The following is a 21,676-nucleotide window of genomic DNA, read 5'->3' as shown; positions in this document are numbered from 1 at the left end:
ATATGGGTCAATAATGGGTCAAAATTATTGATTTTCCTTTTATGCCAAAAATCATTAGGATATTAAGTAAAGATCATGTTCCATCAAGATGTTGTGTAAATTTTCTACCATAAATTTTTCAAAGCTAATTTTTGATTAGTAATATGCATTGCTAGGAACTTCATTTGGACAACTTTAAAGGTGATTTTCTAAATGTTTTGGGGTTTTTTCAGATATTCAAATAGTTGTATCTCGGCCAAATATTGCCCTATTCTAACAAACCGTACAATAATGGAAAGCTTCATATGATATATAAATTACAATTTCGAAAAATTGACCTTTATGTGGTCCAGGGTCACATAATAGACAATATTTCTGTTTTTACTGTATTTTGATCAAATAAATAAAACCTTGGTGAGCATAAGTGTGATTCACAGAACTTAAAGTAGTAGTATTATTTCTAAATCTGCCTGATATCGGTCAACTTCAAGACAAAGAAAAACATGCTTTGCTTTGTAAGGGAAAAAATGTCCTCTTCGTTGTGTTAATTCGGTTCTTTTCACAGGCGTGGGCTTTTCTGAGTCACCTGCCTGTGGTGGAGGTCAGAATGAGTGTTAAGGGCTGGTGGGAGGGTTGCGAGGAGCAAACTGAGCGTGCGATCCCTGCTAACGTCACCAACATCAGGGATGAGTCCAGCTGGCTGCCGCTGCACGCCGACCAGGAGTACGTCCTACAGGTGTCCCTGCGTCGCCTCAACGCCGGCCACCAAAGAGTAAGTCCTCCAACATGTGGAGAATGACATTTTATTGTTTTCTTTTCTAGGCATTTAATCAATATTGATTCCATTCTTTACAGAGGAAGCAGGACAGCAAGGCACAGGCGCCACGCTTCCCCAAACCCAAAGACGAAGGCTGGTTTCTTGTTCTGGGGGAGGTTGAGAAGAAAGAACTGCTGGCTATCAAACGTGTAGGATATGTACGCAACCACAGCAGTGTGTCCGTGGCTTTCTATACGCCGGAGAAGACGGGAAAGTAAGAGCCGTCGGCTGCTACTCTTACACTGCTTTTTGTAGTATCTGCAGTCTTAATGTGTGAATCTTCCTCTAGGTGTATCTACACACTGTACCTGATGAGCGACAGCTACCTCGGCCTGGATCAGCAGTACGACATTCATCTGAACGTCATCCCGGCCAGCATTGCTGCACAAGTCAACAGTGAGATATCGGATAGCGTTGGCAAAATGGCTCTGAAGTGACCTCACGCTAAGTTTCACTCTTGGCTTGAGATGTTAATTTGATGGACAGTTCTTCAGTTCTTTGAACTATACTGAATGAGTGCCAATTTTTTTTTTTATCTTTTGGTTCAATTAAACATTTAGAGCATTAGAGCATCTGGACCAAACAATCTGTTTACCCATTGATTTCATATCTAACACTTTCAAATGAAAGATCAGATGGTTGTGATTAATTCAAGAGGAACCTTCAGAGAACCTTCTAGATCATCTGTTTCTCAGACGGTCTCTCTTCTGGCCTCTTTTTACTCTTGTTTTGTGCTTTTTTTGGTTAACCTGAAACACCCTGCATTACATTTTAGGGCAAACAGTATTTTTGTTTGATTATAATATACACATAAAAAAGACAGTTTTTTGTTTCTGAATTATGGAAATGTTCAGTATGAAAATCAGTTTTGTTAAATGTAAAATAAAAACACGTGCAGCACATTTGTTTCCATTCTTTCCTAAGTGTCCACATTTACATAGCAGAGGCATTTTCTGTGTTCAGCAGTTATTCACAGGCCACATGTGTTTTGTTTTTTGTTACAGAGGTCAAATGGTCAGCACATGCTTGTTATTATTTACCTTTAAAGTCACTGTCAGGGTAAAAATAATTTTTGTCTGATAATATGCATATGGTTATTATTTCTGCAAAGAATATAAAGATGTTTCTGAATTTTTAGGTAACAAAGTAATACATTTAAGCATATTATTTTATTAGTGTTAGTGGACGTTGAGGTTGACGTTCAGAATTGAAGTAGGCTGTTTTATTTCGCTCTCTGACTAACACTGTAATTAAAAATCCTAATTGTTTAATTGTTTTAAAGCATTCATTTATTGCCAATAGTTTTAATGGCAATGGTTTCGAGTTCCTACTGAGGACTTCATATATTGTAAAGTATTTTCGATTGTTCTCTTTTCCACTGACGCCGTTTAATCAGCAGCAAATTCAGGCTTTAGGAAAAGGTTAAAGCAGCATCAAGCGTTTCGTGTGCGGGGCGCATCCTCTCTGATTTTCTCCTGCTGCAGGTGATTTCCTATTACAGACACAGACTGCTGCCCTCCTGAGATACACTCACACACAAAAAAGCTTTAGGCATTCAGATTTTTTGCATCAATATTTGTTGCATTTAAAAAAACAAAGAAAGAAGTAAAATTCCCTTAAAAATGGTATGATTCTGCATTTTATCATAGTAATACAATTCTGTCAACATACTGATCTCAAAAAAGGACTTAAAACAGTGGTTATATCTATTTAATATGTGAACCTGGACCACAAATCCAGTCTTAGGTAGAACGGGTATATTTGTAACAATAGCCAACAATACATTGTATGGGTCAAAATGATCAATTTTTCTTTGTGCCAAAAACCATACATCAATAGGAGGCTTATTTATCCAGCTTTTAGATGATCAATACATCTTAATTAAAAAAAAATAAATAAATCTGATCCAGGGTCACAATATTTACAAAACTAAAGTCTACCACACTGCACAAAATTGCTAGCCTTTTATTCAACAAAAAACTGGTAGGAAGAAGAGTGGGATTTACTACCATAATCACTTATTTTTGTTTCTCTCTGAATCAATACTGTTGTTTTCTTTCATGGACAGCAGATCTTCCTGCTAGATTTCCTGTATTTGTATTGCTGCAGAATCCTTTTAGTTAAACCATAAGAAAACAGGACCATATTAATAACACAATAAGCAATATGTAACAGCCTTTAAACGAGCACGTGTATTTTATTCCATATATTTAGATATGTAGTTTTAAGTATTTGCTTCACATGCATATTTTAGATGATTGATTAATACTCTTATAATAACGAAGGATAATTTAGCTATAATTCCACTATTTTAATTTTGCACCAATTTAGCATTTAGTTAAGTGTGTTTCTCTGCAAAAAAAAAAAAAAAAAAAAAAAAACGATAGATAGATAGATAGGTAGATAGATATATAGGTAGGTAGATAGATAGATAGAGTCAGTGAACTTTAAATGCAAATATTATTCATAGTGCGTTACGGGTCAGGGGTCAGCATTTCTAACAAATCGTGATTTCACATGGAGCGGCCGCTGGTGAATGGGATCCAATGGGAAAATCCTGTCTGGTCCTTCAGTGTCCAATGAGCTGTGATCAGGGGGAGGGTCCGTGTGCCGCTCAGACAGAAAGAGACTTCAACAAACTCTCCTCCAAACAAGATCCTTCTGGATACAAAGATGCCATGTTTCCTGTGTTTGCTGTGGAATTCGGCATGAATTAACGCGTGAACGCAGGTCTGGATATTTGTCGTTGTGGAGTTATGAACTTATGAAGGCAATGCAAGTTTGCAGTGTGGTCTGACATGAGGTAAGAAGACGTGCAAGTTTTAGCCTGTTGAAACGTAAAAGTTATACTTAAGCAAAATATGATATAGCCTAATAAATTCAATGTACTCAGACACGTTCAACAGCATATCACATGCGTAAAAATGAAGTAGCTTAGATATAAGAGTAGAAAGAAAGTGCATGGTTTATATCAACACAGTCCGTCATAAACGTCAATTTAATATTAATAAATAAAGTTTAGATTTATGGTAGTTAATAAATCAGAGCTTTCTCTCCACAAAACACGTGCATTTCAAAGTCGGAAGAGAAATGAATGTGCGGTCTGCTGTTTTCCAGGAATATTATGCGCGTCTGATGGATGGATGGATGGATGGAACTTCCTCTATGAAGAGATTCTGGGCCCGAGTGGATTTCATGTGTGTGTAAAATAAGATTCACGGCGGATGAAACAAACTCATCGAAATCATGAAGGTCTGTTCGTCTCACATCTGCGTGTAAGACATCTCAGGAACATCCGTAAATTGCTGGGAATTGGCCATGGCAGGAACACTTTCAGGACGTCTCTGAAACCTTCCCATGTTGGTCAAACTGCTCGAGATCTCACGTATGCGGTTGAGTTTGTGTTGTGGAGAGATTGAAGTGAACAGCAGAAGGGTCTGAGACACCTGTCAGTGACAGAGAGCATGAAGGAGAAGTCGAAGAACGCGGCGCGGACGCGTCGGGAGAAGGAGAACAGCGAGTTTTACGAGCTGGCCAAACTGCTGCCTCTGCCCTCAGCCATCACCTCACAGCTGGACAAAGCCTCCATCATCAGACTCACCACCAGCTACCTGAAAATGAGGATAGTCTTCCCAGAAGGTACAGCAGTCATATCCCATGCATAACAAATGCGATAGATTTTGGACGTCATCTTTTCCCTATAAACGGTATCTGTAAATAATTCGTTCATTTTGGGAAGCCTAACAACATTGCAAGTGTTCTTGTCAATTATGGTAATAATAATAAAAAATAAAATAAAATAAAATAAAATAGTATGTTAATAATAATATAATACAAGTATTATTATTATTAATATTATTAATGATTCTGTAGTTACTAAAATATTACGAATTATTATAATATTATTATTATAATTATTAAAACATTATATTATTTGTTTTAATAGTATTTTGTTCTAGACATGTAGATATATGCCATTTTACTATAGGATTTCATGCACATCATTTGCAGAAAATATAGGACCGAAATCATTATCAAACATGCATTACCAAAGCGCGGTATGAATAAAAGTAATCAAGACGTTTTAGTAAAATTTTAGAAGGCCTGTCCGTTTTTAAGAATGCAAACACGGAGCGAAAACATTTTTTGGTCGTTGCGGCCTTCCACTTCACAGCAGCAGCAACCTTTTTTCCAAGTTAGCAACAAATAAATATTCTTTCTTGAATTTGATTGAAGTATAAAAGGGATTTCGTTCATTTTATTAAAACAAGGAGATCGAGTGTATTTAAATGTAAGTGTGGTTCCCGACACTCGGACACAGACTCATGGTAGTTCTGATTATTAGCGTTATTTTCCACCTTCTGTTCTGCGTGACTGAAGAAGAATAGCGCCAGTTATCACAGTCTGATCAACACTTGACTGACGCGTCTTCATGCACAACATCAGTGCATTATTATTAAGCTATTATTATTGTTAAAAACAACAAAACAATAAAAAAGGGCTAAAAGCGGATCGTGGCTCTATGGATATACCATCACTCAGCACCGGTTTAAGACAGTGTGACACATATAGCTAAACACCGACATTTCATCAGTAACAAGCTCCTGGAGGCTAAACTGATCGTTTGTGTGCGACAAGTAATATCAAGAAAAAAAGACGACCTTAAAGAGTGCAAATGCATCTACATCAACATCTTGACAGTCCTCCTTTTAGTTGCATTTTCACCAAAACACGCACGACTCTTTTTATTTTATTATTATTTAGGCTTAATGGTTTTCATTTTGCGCATTCTTATCCATGTTTAGGTTTTCATCTCTTGCATTTTATTAATAGGCCTATTTACTGTTATATACAGGCTACATTATATAGGCTGTTACATGTTATACTATTGTATTACTAATGACTGTAATCAACATTTTTGAAACCTGCTGTATGCCTAAAAACGATTTTTCATTAAACGGCTCCATCTTTGATAACAGATAAAGAAAAGTTGGAAACATGGGAGAAAAATAATACTACATTTACTAATTACATTTATAACTGTGATAATTACATGTAATTATTTGGCTTGCAGTATGTGTATATGCCAGGTAGATTGGATACAAGCATATGGTTAAATACATTCTCTCTCCATCTTGCCATAGGATAGATACTAAAGTGTAGCATTTTACCATCCACTGGATTGCACCATGTGCTTTACTCATTAGATTGTAAATAAATGTTTTTAAACATACATTGTGAATGAAACAGTTCGCCCGGGCTAAAAGGTCAGTGAGGTCACAGCAAAGATAGCTCACGTGTAGTGCTAGAGGAAATGAGACAGTAAAGTTTTATTAGAAAATAAAGGAAGGTGAAGGTGGTTTTATGGCGGTTATTTATTGCTCGGATGTGAAGAGAATAACTCTGACGGACACTTCTGTCAAATAATTGTCCAATATTACACCAGTTTAATAATTTAGCTTTACACGAAAGGTGTTGTTTTCTGTTTTATTCATTTGTTAATTTGTTTCAGTAAGTCTGTTTTTAGGGATTTCGCTCAGATTTGGTTGTAGTAATTTTCTGTTAGACTATAAGTGATTCCTCTTGGGCGTAAAATCTGTTTTACGATTATTTGAAAATGAAAAACAAACAAAAACAAAAACAAAAACAATGACAAGCTTGTTTATAACGATTGTTTACATTAGAGAATTAAATATGAATATTTTTAAATTCGTTTGAATAAAAGGCTTTCGGGTTGATGTGTTGGAAAAATTTCGGGCCTGTGAAAATAAGCGTTCTCAGCAGCGCGTAAAGAAACGGGTTCACTTACAGCAGAAAGAGAAGATTTGTTTTAATATGAGTTGTGTTTAGTTTTCAGTTCAGTTTTCTTGTCTTGCAAGCAATTGGAACATTTCCGCTGGAGAGCTGCAGTGATGTATTCTTTTGTGTGAAGTGCTATACTCTTATTGCTTATGTAAAGTTTATTATGTGATGAGTTGCGGATATTCAGATCCAATCAGATCTAATAATTCCCATGCGAAATAACAGAACGTCTCTTTTCGGATTCGTCGGCACTGGTTCAGACGTGCATTAGGATACTTAAACGCGCTTTCCGCACAGTAACAATTAGTATTGTTATTTAGAGCACGTATTACTGTTTCGACAATTTATTGTTGTTGTTGTTATTATTATTATTATTATTATTATTTAATAAACCTAAATATTTTACCATAAGCTGTAATTAGAATGATCAGTCTTAGTGGTCGACTGAATTATAGCTTTCACGGTATTTTAAAATATTTAATTTGTTTATATTTTTTAAAAGCAGCAAAAGAAAATTAACTTTTTTTATGACTTGCCAGTTTGTTAAAAACGCTTTCAAACGTTTCCACGAAGATTTTTCCAAGCGGTTATTGGCTCTGTGAGAATGTGGTTATTTTTCAGTGAGCTGTTTGAGCAGTAATGTGATTGTTTCTGCTGGATAAACGCGGAGTCCATGTTTGTTTAATATTAAAGTGGAATCAGAGCTTTTGCTTTCATCTGATGTTTGTTTTCGTGCGATTTGCATTTCAATAAGGATTGTGTGTGTCAGACTGTTTGCTTTATCGAGTTTCACCGCCTGTACGGGACCATCATAAATACTCCTCATTTACATTCAGCGTGTTTACAGTCAATTCAGTGTTAAAATATTGACTAACTGATCGTCAGATGACGATAGACTATTATTTTTGTTGTAGTTATTTTTTGTGTGCTGTTGATGTAGATTTTGATTATGCTTTTTTCCGTCAAAACGAATTTCACATTACAAACATTTTATTTATGCGCTAAGACTGGTTTTAGGTTAGCTCTATTCAATACCGTTATGGATTGTCAGATATTTAAGGCTCATCATAATCCTATTATTATTATTATTTTTTAAATAAACTAAGGTGTTTTTATGAATACGTTCCGCAGGTCTTGGGGAATCTTGGGGCCATGTGAGTCGAGCGAGTTCTCTGGACAATGTGGGCCGAGAATTAGGATCACATCTGCTTCAGGTACACTCTTTAAAATCTGTATATTATTATTATTATTATTATTATTATTATTATTATTATTATTATTATTATTTATTATATTCGAATTGTATTATATTATATTACATTATATTATATTATATTATTATAATGGTATCGAATTCTGAAACTACTTTATCGAACTTTAAAGGACCGTGTATAATTCTACTTAAAATTCGTCTCACAGTTATAGTTTTGCATTGCTAGTATGTCTATTTCTGCGATAAGTCTGAGACCGTCTAAATGTCAATATTTGTCATTCGTGTGTTTCTTGCCAAGATTTTTTTAATGACTTTTTCATAATTCATTTAAATGATTACATTTTTTAGAAGTGCTTTCTACATCTATTTAAATTTGTGCTTATTGCTGTAATAGAGTGTGAGCGCTTAATATTATCTCCTAATTCAAATGTTGAAATTTTATCTCACCTCTACTTCAATTACATGTTTTTTTCCCTAATATTTCTAAGAGCTAATAATGTTTGGATAATATAAGAACTAATCAATGTAAATATATGCATTCATTAATTGTCCTTTAAATTTTCTTTAGACATTGGATGGCTTCATTTTTGTGGTAGCTCCTGATGGAAAAATTATGTACATTTCTGAAACCGCATCAGTGCATTTAGGCTTGTCACAGGTAAAGTGCACATTTTCCTATTTACTAATCACTTTTCTTTAAAGCCTATTTCTATTCAGCCTATGTCACAATGTTTCAGCTTTGACTGCAATGACAAAAGTCCATTTTAACAGGTAGAGCTGACGGGGAACAGCATTTATGAATACATCCACCCCGCAGACCACGACGAGATGACTGCGGTCCTGACGGCTCACCAGCCGTATCATTCACACTTTGTCCACGGTGAGACATCCACTGCACACCTTTGCACACAAATCAATTCATCTTCCCTCAGACCGCTCCTTCACCGTCTTCTGCTTGCTGTTCTTTTTCTAGAATATGAAATGGAAAGATCTTTTTTCCTGAGAATGAAATGCGTCCTTGCTAAAAGAAACGCAGGCTTGACGTGTGGTGGTTACAAGGTAGGCCGTTAGAGTTTCATTCCTCTTTTATGTGTGGTAAAAATATATTCATTATGTACAGTTCGTATATATCTTTTTAGCTATTTTTAATGATATTGTGCTCATGTGGTATCATATTTTAAAACATTAGTAATGACAAATATAGGGACTTGTTGATAACGTGATATAGTTGATTTATGTGCAAGCCAAGGCAGATAATATTTACATGTAAGCCCTAACAGAAGGTATCATGGAGATTATCACAGTTGCAGCGAACTGTAATACGGATGCATGTGTGTGTGCGTGTGACCATGATTTCCGACAGGTAATTCACTGCAGCGGCTATCTGAAGATTCGTCAGTACAGTTTAGACATGTCTCCGTTTGACGGCTGTTATCAGAACGTGGGTCTGGTGGCTGTAGGTCACTCTCTCCCCCCCAGCGCAGTAACCGAGATCAAGCTCCACAGCAATATGTTCATGTTCAGAGCAAGCCTGGACATGAAACTCATTTTCCTGGACTCCAGGTACCATGGGTTCATATGCTTACACATTCTGCTGTGTTGCTAGTTTTATTGACAATAATATAGGCAATAGCGACCATGAATGGAAATCCTTCTTTTTGGCATTTTGCAACTTTTTAGAGATTTAAAGATTATATTATCAGCATAACAATTTGAGTAAAACATTGGCGTTTGAAAATTCAGAGTTAAACATAAATATCAATATCAATGTTTTTCAGTATTTTTTGGCATTTCACCCTTTGGCATGCACTCAAGCTGCGATCGTGTTTTCCAATGTTCCACAGAGCATCTTTTGCTTCAACTGAAGTGAAAACACCTGACTTTTTTTTCTGTCATACAAACTAAATAAGGCCAGAATCCTCAATATGTACATTTAATTTAGTCATAATCTTTATAGAAATAAATTTAAATTTAAATTTAACATTGTGCTCTCAGAACCTCATTGTCTCTGTATGTATGCCTACATGTCATAAGCATTCTTATATATATTTATATCTTATATATAAAATGCAAATTATTTTGAAACCACCAAACAGTACTTTCTTGTCTGTGTCTGTGCACGTGTGCCTCTATGATTGTGTAAATGCAGCTTTGTATATATACATGTTCTGCTCTCTGTGTACATATGCAGCTGTGTTTAGTGAGCCACACATGCGTTGGGCTTACGTTTAACCAAATTTGTCCCGTTCTCGCACGTGCCAGTGTGTGGACAGGTGTTTGCGCTCACGCCAACAGCATTGTTATTCCGTTCTCTGTTCTGTGTTTGTCAGGGTTGCGGAGCTCACTGGCTACGAGCCACAAGACTTAATAGAGAAGACACTTTATCATCACGTCCACAGCTGTGACACTTTCCATCTCCGCTGCGCGCACCACTTGTGTGAGTTAGGTTTGTTTTTCCTCATTCCTCTGGTCACGTCCCCTTTACAGCATCTAATAATAACAGCAGCTTTAGAGATGACTGACATCGCTCACCATCACGAGGGTACAACTGAGCGCGGTAATTGATAATACCACGTTACAGGAGATGATTATGATTTCCCTGTCTCAACATACTGATTTGAGCATGAGCTTAGATTAAACATGCAATCTATTAGTAACTAAATTAGTGAACCAGATTGAAAATGAGAATTTTTTTCTACACGTTTAGTCCTTAAAAACACCATTTTCTATTATTCATTGTTTTACCTATTACATTCCTGATTGCAGCACAACACAGCCTATTAAGAGACACAATATTTGATATTATTTGCTATAAATAGTTATTAGGCTGAAAGAGAAACGCCAGCTTATGGTTTAAACATGCAAATGAAAGCAGTAATTAGCTAGCTTCCATGAATAAAAACGATTAAATGAACCACACATTAAGGGCAACTAATAAAACAGCAAATTAATGAATTGTTTTTTTCATTCTGGTTCGCAAAAGAAGCATATGTGAGGTGAAAGTGTCAGAAATGAGAAATAAGATTTTTTTAATTGACAGAGTGTGTTTTTTTTCTCTCTGTAGTGTTGGTAAAAGGACAAGTCACCACCAAATACTACCGATTCCTGGCTAAGCAGGGTGGGTGGGTGTGGGTACAGAGTTACGCTACTATCGTACACAACAGCAGATCGTCCAGACCGCACTGCATCGTCAGCGTCAACTACGTCCTCACGTGAGTACACTATATAAAGATAGGCGTTACTGAATCTTTTTATGCGAAACAGCATGAGGTCTTTATACACTGTTGTTTAATTTTCAGCAATTACATTCAGATAATGAACAGGCTATAAAGTCATGCATTTATTATCATTTTATTTTAATTTTTTATTTTATTTGTAATTACTAATTAAAATAACTTTTTATATTTTAATATATTTTGAAATCTAATTTATTTGATGTTATGGCAAAGCTGAGTTTTCAGCAGCCATTACTGCAGTCTTCAGAAATGAATGCTAATATGCTTATTTGCTGCTCAAGAAACATTCCTTATTGCTACCAGTGTTGAAAACAGTTGTTTTTTTCAGGATCCTTTGATAAATAGATCAAATATCTATGTGAAATAAAAATCTGTTGTGTTTTAATTTATTTCTAAATAATTTCTTAATAATGTTTAAAACTTCTAACTTTTGAACAGTAGTTGAAATGCATGTAAAATAATATTTTCAAAATACTTATAACATGGCATACTTTAATGAAAAAATGTAAACAAATTAAACCGCCACACTTTAGTTTGGGGACTCATTATTAACTAACAATTAACTATGTATTTTGCCTCATTAAGCTCCCAATATCCTGCTTATTAATAGTTAGTAAGGTAGTTAAATAGTTAAATTTAGGTATGGAGTAGTATTAAGGGATCTAGAATAAGGCATTTTTATGTGCTTTATAAGTACTAATAAACAGTCAATGTGCTAGTAAAATGCGTGCTAATATGCAACTAGTTAATAGTGAGAAATGGTCCCTATCCTATACCCTCAAATTGTTCAATAATGCAATTCCATACACAAACTTGAATCCATTTGTTCATGACTAACATGCATGCAGTGTATTAGGCAAAAGTGTAGCATGTCATATCATTTCTTAAAGCTTCTGTCTACAGTTGTGTTGAATTGCCCACATTATTCCACTATTACACAGCTAAAAGGCCTATAACTAGCAATAGGTTTAATACAGTATCATTAAGGTTCAGATTTATGGTGTTTGCAAGTCCAACCATGACAGTGACTGAGCTGCCCTGATGCTCATCAGTCAGTCTGGGGTGTCATTCCTGTTCTTGCTTTATATAATATGCCAGCTGCATGTACAGGAACTGCATGGGAGCCAGGGGTCGCGGATGATTTATTTGTCATGCATTCATACTGACAAACTCTGTGCATTACCACAATGAACTTTTCCACTAGAACTCTCTGGAAAGAATGAGGTAGGATTGAGCAATGGAGCCATCGCTCACACTAAGGTTTCGAGCGAGGGACGTATGGAAGAGTGAAGCGCAGCATTTGTGCACACATTTCCAGAGAGCCCATTAGAACTGATGCCAGCATCTGGAGCATCGACCCCCCCACCAACCCCCCAGCCCCAGCCCTGCTTGTTCTGCCTCCTTTGCTATCTATCTGTTACAGATGTAAATGAATTGCGCGCCATAAAAACCTTCATTAAAACAAAGTGGATTGGTTTTAATATGCCAGTCTGCCAATAGCTCGTGAGTGTCAGATAGCTCTTCAGCCACAGCTATAAAGGAAAAGTGTTTATGAGGTTTAATTAATAGGCTGTAAAGATGATGAGTGTTTATAGCTCACAGCTTGCTAAGAGTGTCCATGAATGGAGTTCTCTCTTTTTTTGTGATATTCCCCGCCATCGTCCGTGATTCAGTTTCCTTGAGAAGAATGATTTCCATAAAAGTGTGCGTGGCGGTGTAGACATCACGAGTGCGAGTTCTGTTTCCTGTTTATCCTCTCCACATGTGCTCTCATTCAGAAATGCACAGCTAGCCTTCAGTGAGAAAAGGAAGCGAGGTGGATATGTCTGCCATCTTATCGTGGTGTTATCAGAGTCTGCTCACACGGGCTGTGAGGTGTGAAATGAGATTGTGTGTGTGTGTGAGAATGGTGGCTCAGCTGAATGAGATTGTGTGTATCTGCAAAACTACTGACACCGGCCAACGTGTTGCATCACCTTAAGGCTTTTGGCTTCTGTCTACAGGCCTTGACCTCAGAAAAACTTGTTGTTTACGTAGAGCGTACAAGCACGGCGTCAACTTCAGGAGATCGCACGGATCTGCGAGTGCATTTGCGCGGATGCATGTGAGAAAGTGTATGTCAGTCTTTTTCCAAGATGTTGCCATCTGCGTGCAATCCCATTAGTCTGCATGCTGGCTGAGCCAGGCTGCTAGGCCTCAGGAGGGAAGCTGGCGTCTGCACCTGGCTAGCATACGCTCTAGCCGTCGTTTTCTGAAAGTTATACATCACTGGGAACAGAAATCCATACAGCACTTTACTGAGAAATCAATTCCCATTTCCTAGTTATGCCTTATGTGGTGATCCCTGTGTGGGTTTGATTTAGCCAGACATAGCTCTTAATCTCACTGTGTATTTGAACAGAGCCTCCAGCCCTCCGCCGTATGTTTGTAGGAGCCTTGTTCCAATCCTGCAGGAGAAACAATGCAATTCATTTTCTGTCCTTGAGTCTTCCTCACACACTGCTTCACAAATGAGCATGGAGCCTGAAGTATCTAAAAAAAGCCTGCCCGTACATTTCTCTGAGTGGTAAACTGAAAAGGAAAAATGCACCAGTAAACACTAATACCAAGGCAAGCCATTGTAAACCATGTAGTTTCACACCCAGTTGGGTTCGAGACTCAATGTTGCTGTCATTCCCCAACAGGGACACGGAATACAAAGGACTACAGTTGTCCTTAGATCAGGTGACGTCCACTAAACCCTCGTTTGCGTACAACAGCCCCACCAACCCCATCAGCGAGAACAGAAGAGTCGGCAAAAGCAGAGTCTCGCGTACCAAGACCAAAACAAGACTCTCTCCCTATTCACAGGTCAGTATCACAGTAATGCCTTGCATTTGGCTAGTATGTACATTGGGAACTCTAGGAAGGTCTTCTGTTGCTGGGAAGACTTCTAATGTGATTTACACAACTAGGACATGTCTAGTCATTCCTTAAGTAACATTTCCATAAATCAATCATTGCCTTCTAATTTTAGGCATTGCGTTAGGGATAGGGTTAGGGGTTGGAACAACATGCAGTCATTGCACTATAATTTTAAGGGTAGGTTTGAGAGAAGGTTGAGGATATATGTAGGACTCGGACTGGATGATAGGAATGTTGGATGTTGATCCAGCGTCATGTTCTATGTGTGTAAATCAGCCCTCACTGATAAAGTTGTACGTTTTGTCATGTTACTGGAGGCACCCCAACACGACACATTTTCAGACTCTTCCAGATCAAATACACCAGTATCAGCACATTTGTGGAAACTCTGAGACGTGAAATGGGTTGATCAGATAGAAATACAGTATGTAACTTGTGTACTGATGACATGCCTCCAGGAAAAGGGTGAGGAAAGACTGTATTAACACATATTCGTTTTTTTTTGTGCAGTATCCTGGTTTCCCCACAGATCGCTCGGAGTCGGATCAGGATAGCCCGTGGGGAGGGAGCCCACTCACGGACTCTGCATCTCCTCAGCTTCTGGAACAGTGTGAAGGCATAGAGTCCTCATGCGTGTACCGGCAGTTCTCGGAACCACGGCCGCTGTGCTACGGCCTACCGCTGACAGACGACCACCATACCTCCAGCGACCTCTACGGCCACACTCACTCCGAGTCCTGCGAAAGGGGTCGCTGTAAGGCTGGGCGATACTTCCTGGGCACTCCTCAGCCCGGACGAGAGGCATGGTGGGGTGCAGCCCGCTCTGTCCTTCCGTTACCCAAGTCTTCGTCTGAGAACGGGGACAGTTTTGAAGGCGTGATGCCCCACATCACCTCTATCCATAGCCTGCAAGGTGTGTTTCTTTCAATGGATCTATGGTTAGAAACCAAATGTTTTTCATTTTGGTTCGTTCTGAGGAGAAACAATTTGCTTTGATCTTCCACAGACTCCTCAACCTGAGTTTATAGACAGGAGCATTCTGAAAAACATGCAGAACAGGGGTGCCCAAACTCAGTCCTGGAGGGCCGATGTCCTGCAGAGTTTAGCTCCAACTTTCCTCAACACACCTGCCTGGAAGTTTCTAGCATGCCTAATAAGGTGCTTGATTGGGGTTGGAGCTAAACTCTGCAGGGCACCGGCTCTCCAGGACCAAGTTTGGGCACCCCTGATCTGAAGGTCCAAATTTCTCGCCTGGTAATGAGTAATAGCTGAAGATCTGAATGATTCTCGACTCATCTGTCTGTCTGTAGACAAGGGGTCTCCAGCCCTGCTCCTGGAGAGCTACTTTCCTGCAGACTTTAGTTTCAACCCTGCTCCTACACACCTGCCTGTAATTTTTAAGTAACACTGAACACCTTGATTAGCTGATTCAGGTGTGTTTGATTGGGTTGGAGATCCCTACTGTAGACAGTATTTTACAAATCTGGTCTTCTGGTTTATCAAGGGGGCCCAAACTCGGTCCTGGAAGGCCAGTGTCCTGTAGAGTTTAACTCCAACCTCAATTAGGCACACCTGGACCAGCTAATCAAGCTTCCATGCAGGTGTGTTGAGGCAAGTTGGAGCTAAACTCTTCAGGACATTGGCCCTCAAGGACTGAGTTTGGGCACGCCTGTGGTATATGAATCCCTTGACTTTATCCATAGAGTTTGTTTAACCATGGTAACACTGTTTTCTCCCACTTGCAGTGAGGGGTCACTGGGACGAGGACAGCGTGGTCAGCTCACCTGACACGAGCGATTCAGGCGACCGATACCGTGGTGACCAATGCCGCGCAAGTCCTCAAGAGCCCAGCAAGATTGAGACGTTGATTCGAGCCACACAACAGATGATCAAAGAGGAGGAAAGTCGTCTGCAGTTGAGAAAGGCTCCTACAGAAATCCCTTTGGAGTCTACAAACGGTCTGGCCAAGAGCCACGGCTCCTCGTTTCACAGTACCGACTATCCCCAGTCGGCATTGCAGAGTGTGGTGTGTCGGGGGCCGGCTCAGGTTATAAGCCCCGCCCCTAGTCCTGTTCCTCTGTCCCGTCTCAGCAGCCCCATCCCTGACAGACTGGGTAAAAGTAAAGACTTCCTGCAAAATGAGCTCTCCTCTTCTCAGCAACACCAGCAGCCACTGCCCCTGACGGGCACATGTGCTGTCTCTCCGACTCCAGCACTATACCCCTCACACCCCCGCCAGTACCTGGAAAAACACACGGCCTACTCGCTCACCAGCTACGCACTAGAACATCTGTACGAGGCAGACAGCTTTAGAGGATACTCCCTGGGTTGCTCAGGTTCCTCCCATTATGACATGGCCACTCATCTACGCATGCAGGCTGAACAAGCACCCGGCCATAAAGGCACCTCTGTCATTATCACCAACGGCAGCTGATGCTTATCAAATCACGAACCGCCACGCAGTGCTTCACCCTCTCACTCAAGCTAGCCTAGAAGTTCTGATTTGATTTTGTTTTTTTGTTCCTACAAATTCTACAAATACTTTTTCCTTAATTCTTCATTGTTTTTGAGTAAAAAAAAAAGTAAACATCCTTAAAACAAACATTTACTTAAGAAGCAAAATTGCTTACGATTTTCAGTTTTTTTTTTTTAAATACTGAGTTTTATGCTTAAGAAGAAAAATAAAAAGCTAATAGAAAGTAAATAAATCTTAAATTATGCAATCTTGTATAAGTAAACTGATCTTATTTTAAGGATGTTTAGATATTTTTACTGGAAAACAAAGCAAAAAATACTGTATACTGCAGTATATTAAGGGATGTGAGTTCTTGATCTGTGAATCTGTGAAAGAACATTTGATTCATTTGTTCACAGATAAGGGATTCCATTAAAAGGGTTTGTTTGTCAAATACTTTATATACCTGATTATTACTTTTTTGTTTTCTTGACCACTATTATAAGCTGTAAATGCTTGAATGAATGGGGACTGTCCAAATCAGAGAGATTTAATGAGAAGCACGAATTACGTGACCTTGTAACAGCACATTGATAGGATAGTTTCAAAAATCCACACAGCAAAATCATTTAATTAATTTTATTTTCTGTAGTTCACATTTGGATTTGGGTTACTGAATTGTTGGGTCACAATACTTTGTGGTTAAGCGATATGTAAATTGAAATTTTGGATTTTTTTTTTTTTTTTATTTCTCGTTCATTAGTTTGTTTGTTTTTGATGCAACAGTTCTACATCCATGACCTCAAATTCCATCCAGGTTTTAGTCGTTCGCACTCTATACTTGAGACACAGCAGTAGCCTGATTTTAACCAGTCCATCTGTGGCATTGGGGGAAATGCATTATAATATAACAAGAAAAATTGAAGTAGCATGCAAAGTGCAGGTTATCGTAGGACTGAATCTTAGCTCATTTGTGTACTGGGATACTTTTTGTAGTTGCATATGCTGTCCATCTGTGTTTGGACCCAATTCAGTCTTTTAAGTCAAAGGCTTGAAGATTCAATTTAAGACTTTTATTTTTTTAAACAAGAAACCGGTTGAGCACATTATTGTGTTATAGAGTTGAACAAATGATTTTTGTCCTTCTGCAAGCCTCTAACATGTCAGCCTTTAAAATGAAAACCGAGATTATGCAATTCTGAAACACATCTGATTTTATTCAAACAAATGGAACAATAATAGAAATGAACTAAGTGACGACTTTTGCGCTGGTTCGATTAGAAGGTCTGGAAATGTGTTTTTGGCCCGATTGATGATTGACTGCTGCGGTGCTGGAGGGCTTTGAGTCGAGCTGCTGTTTGGTGTTTTGAGGTTCCACACTGGAGGAGTCCAAAGTCTGATATGGACGTTAAAGGGGGGATTTTCTGACAGACTCGACCCCGTACCTCACTCCTTCTTCATGTATTTATAAAAAAAAAAAAAAAAAAAAAAAAAAAAACTGACTCTGTTTGGAAAGCTGTTTTTCTCTAAATGAGAGAAACTCTGAAAAAAAAATAATATTTATGATGTACATACGCAAAATACATCCCTGCCCCCCACCCACACCAAATAAAATGATGCAAAAGTTGCAGAATGGTATTGCAAAATGTATTTATTATGTGAATGAAAAATGTCTTTTGTTTTAAAATATCACAGTGTGTGTGTGTTTATTTATAATTTTCAGTTTTGCATCCAAATTACATGCCATTGTTTCCTTTCACGCGTCAATGTTTTTAAACATACAATGGAAAGTATTTTAATTTGTTTTCATATTACAGCAAAACTGTTTAGAATAATATATTTCGAAACTGGTTCTGCCTTTGCTTTTAGTCTTGACATTGTTCATCCAGCGCGACCTTGGAGAACTCAGGTGAAAAAGATCTTGAAATAACAAATATATCCACATAAATTTGATCTTTATTCATGTTTAATATGACATTTCATACTCACTTGAGAAATTAATAAATGATTGCAAAGATGTTCATTCATTGAAAGGCTGCATGGTTTTTATTTTTTAATGCTTATTCATTTTATTTTTGAAACTTTTTTGATATTACAATATTACAATACATATTGATTTTACATCATTGGCACTCACTCTCATAGACAAATGATAAATTCTTTTTTACCAATAAGTAAAATACTATCGATAATAACATTTTCAATCTATGAAGATGTGTTTGGAGACTATGAAGATTCTATCACTGCAGCAAATTATAGTTCTATATAAATAGTTTTTTTGGCAAACATTTATTTGCACAAATGTATTATCTCAGTTCTGTGTATGGCTGAATCAACATGTAAAGATTCCTGAGTTTGGTGGAACTAAACGAATGTTGTAATTCAAAAATACAGAAGATATATTTATGTGCATTTGCCCACCGGTGTTTTCTTTTTGCTTTAGGGATTTTTTTTTTTTTTTCTGGCTGCAAATCATGAAATGACTAAAACACACATTGTGGAGTGCAAACATTCAGAAAGAGCTCTTTGAGAGCATTTGTAGCGTCATTTGACCGCTCTGTATTTCATGTGTGCTGTGAAGGAAGCTCAGGTAAACGCTTGGCCAGCCTGACAGGTGTGTTGCTGGGCAACAGTGACTAACACAGACAGCATTAACACACATCAGTGAGCGGAGCTCCATCACAGCTGCTGCAGGCCTGACTTCACATATCCGCAAATCTAACGCCGCATTTCGGTGCTTGTTTGTTGTGCCTCATACATATTACAAGACATTAAATACACTGGAAAAGTTGACATCCTTGTGTGACTTGCAATATTCTAACTCCATTTTACATTTCACAAATTGCAAAAAAAAAAAAAAAAAAAAAAGCAAGTAACACATTCAATTAAATGTGACATTTTGAAGTAGAAATTTAATTTTTTTTTTTTTTTCATTACTTCAGTATTTATAATTTACGGTGTAATTGAGAAACTACATGGAATATTTGTGGATGGAAAATGTATTTATGACAACAGGAAGATCATTTTGACATACAAGCAAAAAAAAAAAAAAAAAAGTTTTTTAAAATCAGGACCTAAAAGTGCATACTGTAAACAATTTCTAAGTTGTAAATATTTTACAAGAAAATACATTTTCAGTCTGCTTTTTCTACTTAAAAATTTCAAGTTTAATTAAATTGCTTTTAATGATTCTTTGTGATTATTTGTCAAATTTAATAGCAATGTCTGAACAAAAATAGTTTCTAATTTTTTTTAGACATTGAAAGAACTATCACTTAAAAATTACTAGTAAATTTCACAAATTATTACTTAGAAACTGTTTTTTTTTTCCTGTTTTAAATATTCTAATCCTACAATCTTTGTTTTATTTATTTATATATTTGTATATTATGATTCAATATGATCTGAAAAAAGTCATGTTATCCATGTACATATTGTGTCAGATATCCAATACTATTGTACCATCCAATATAGTTGAAATGTAATGATTTCACATTATATTAATTTATATTTGGAAGTGTATTTAATGCTATGTTCTGCTCATGCACTGATATCATCCTATTTATGATTTTACTTGCTTTTTAGACCTATGAAACGCAAAAGACGTCAGCAAAATACTGAGAATTGTGCTTGTACTATTATGTTGTCAAAACTCATTACCTTGAAATTTACATGAATTTGTAAGTAAAGATTTTCTCATAAATATCAGCACACACACAAAATGTGTATGTGAGATTAGAATATGTATTAGAAAATGCTTTAACTCATGAAAAAATACCCAAGCACATCAAAGTGAAAAAAGAGATCCAATTTAACTGACAGACACAAAGATATAGTGTTTCTGAGAGTCAGCTGTATTGTCAGAGAGTGTGAATGTAATGCATTTTCATGTCTATAAGTTGAATAGCTGCTTGGTGAGTGAAGCATGGCCCTTAAAATGCATTAGAGACGTTACTGCATTTGACACGTCTTGTATAAAATACATCAGACAGGGATATTTGTGTCTTGGTCTGAGTGAGGAACAGCTCTGGAAAATCTAACCTTTACGTCTGACTATTGAGTGGCAGAAGCGTGAGATCAGGGGGAGGAAGAATATTTCACCTCAACGTGTTTTCGGTGTTGTTTCCTAGTCACATAAATTTGATTATGACTCCAACAGCTGACTGCAGAGTTTGTACTCGGTTAGGTTTTGTAATTGGGTGAAAAAGAACTGGAACCAGTAATTGAGGAAATGAGTGTAATCTTTCTGGTTCTCACAGCACGTCTAGAGAGAGCCAGCGCGTGAAAACACTCTGACAATAATAAGGCGAACTGTTTCTTTCACCTACCCTTGGAAAGTTGAGGTGAGTTCTTTTCATCCATCCATGACACAAGCCTTTAATCATTCACAGAGTCTGATTTAATGAGGAACACCGTTTGTGTTTTACACCCTTACGTTCCCACCAAGGCTGGTTAACATGAATAACTCCAAAACAATTAGAGCTATACTTTCAGAATACCTGAATACAGATATATAAAATATGTCTGGGGTCCCAATCTTTTTTTTTTTTTTTAATTTAAAGACAGATTTTAAAATAGATGTCAGCTTGTAATGCAAGCGCAATACAGATTTAAAGAAATACAAGTCTGATGTATCACCACAGTTGGAAAAGTTGGAAAACAAACAGAGGTGCACATTTCCCTGCTGTCACCCTCAAAGAAAGACAAGAAGGCGCAAATGCAGATTGGCTAATCCTGTAGCGTTTACAGCCGGGCTTAGGAGCATGTACCCGACCGAAACCAGAGAGCCTTGTTGTAGCTCAGCCCAGACAGGTGAAACCCTGCTGGTGCCTTCAAACGTGTGTGGGGCACAAATGCTCAAAACACCATGTGTTACATTCTCCACACCAACCGCACATACAAACCGCTACGCTTTTACACGTTAAACGTGAATACTGAGCACTGATTAATACAGATGGGCATTAAAAGTGCACAGCATCAAGTCAATCCTGTAAAATACATTTTATAGAAATACTTTATGAGAGTATGAAATCACAAAGGTGTCCTAGAGGAACCACAGGTGCTGTTTTTTACATTAACTATGGACATGTTTCTCTAATGTTTGACTTCTAGTTAATTCTTAGAATACTGTAAAAATCTAACTACGTTTTGTCTTAATTATCTATTGATTTTGAATGTTTAGAAAGACAATTGTGTTTGTGTATACATACATACACACACAATGCCATTTTAATAAATTTTAAATCTACTTTATACTAGATGTTCTTAAC

At 37.4% G+C, this 21,676-nt stretch overlaps 2 protein-coding genes across 2 annotated transcripts in view; both read left to right on the top strand.

The window, feature by feature from the left end:
• The window catches only part of ascc3 (activating signal cointegrator 1 complex subunit 3), a 240,812-nt gene extending 239,116 nt beyond the window's left edge, over nt 1–1,696 (top strand). The window contains exons 40-42 of the mRNA XM_051130609.1: nt 545–751; nt 835–1,010; nt 1,086–1,696. Of these exons, the coding sequence (XP_050986566.1) occupies nt 545–751; nt 835–1,010; nt 1,086–1,233 (531 nt within the window). The 3' untranslated portion in view covers nt 1,234–1,696. The remainder of the gene's footprint in view (nt 1–544; nt 752–834; nt 1,011–1,085) is intronic.
• A 1,742-nt stretch (nt 1,697–3,438) lies between these two features.
• Nucleotides 3,439–18,376, top strand: sim1a (SIM bHLH transcription factor 1a). Its single transcript, XM_051130611.1, has 12 exons — nt 3,439–3,599; nt 3,914–4,435; nt 7,730–7,812; nt 8,380–8,469; nt 8,583–8,691; nt 8,785–8,870; nt 9,175–9,374; nt 10,142–10,248; nt 10,876–11,023; nt 13,732–13,897; nt 14,462–14,864; nt 15,697–18,376. The coding sequence occupies exons 2-12, from the start codon at nt 4,261–4,263 to the stop codon at nt 16,383–16,385; spliced, it is 2,256 nt and encodes a 751-aa protein (XP_050986568.1). The 5' UTR covers nt 3,439–3,599; nt 3,914–4,260; the 3' UTR covers nt 16,386–18,376.
• Nucleotides 18,377–21,676: the final 3,300 nt, after the last annotated feature.

The sequence above is a fragment of the Labeo rohita genome, chromosome 16, assembly GCF_022985175.1.
Source record: "Labeo rohita strain BAU-BD-2019 chromosome 16, IGBB_LRoh.1.0, whole genome shotgun sequence".
Lineage (NCBI taxonomy): Eukaryota > Metazoa > Chordata > Actinopteri > Cypriniformes > Cyprinidae > Labeo > Labeo rohita.
Note: the sequence above shows the minus strand (reverse complement) of the source record. Positions and strands in the feature narration are given on the sequence as shown.

Coding starts and splice junctions, on each gene's coding strand:
- sim1a (XM_051130611.1), top strand. CDS start 4,261: ATGAAGGAGAAGTCGAAGAACGCGGCGCGGACGCGTCGGGAGAAGGAG. Junction 8,871..9,174: donor TGACGTGTGGTGGTTACAAG/GTAGGCCGTTAG, acceptor GATTTCCGACAG/GTAATTCACTGCAGCGGCTA. Junction 10,249..10,875: donor CCGCTGCGCGCACCACTTGT/GTGAGTTAGGTT, acceptor TTCTCTCTGTAG/TGTTGGTAAAAGGACAAGTC.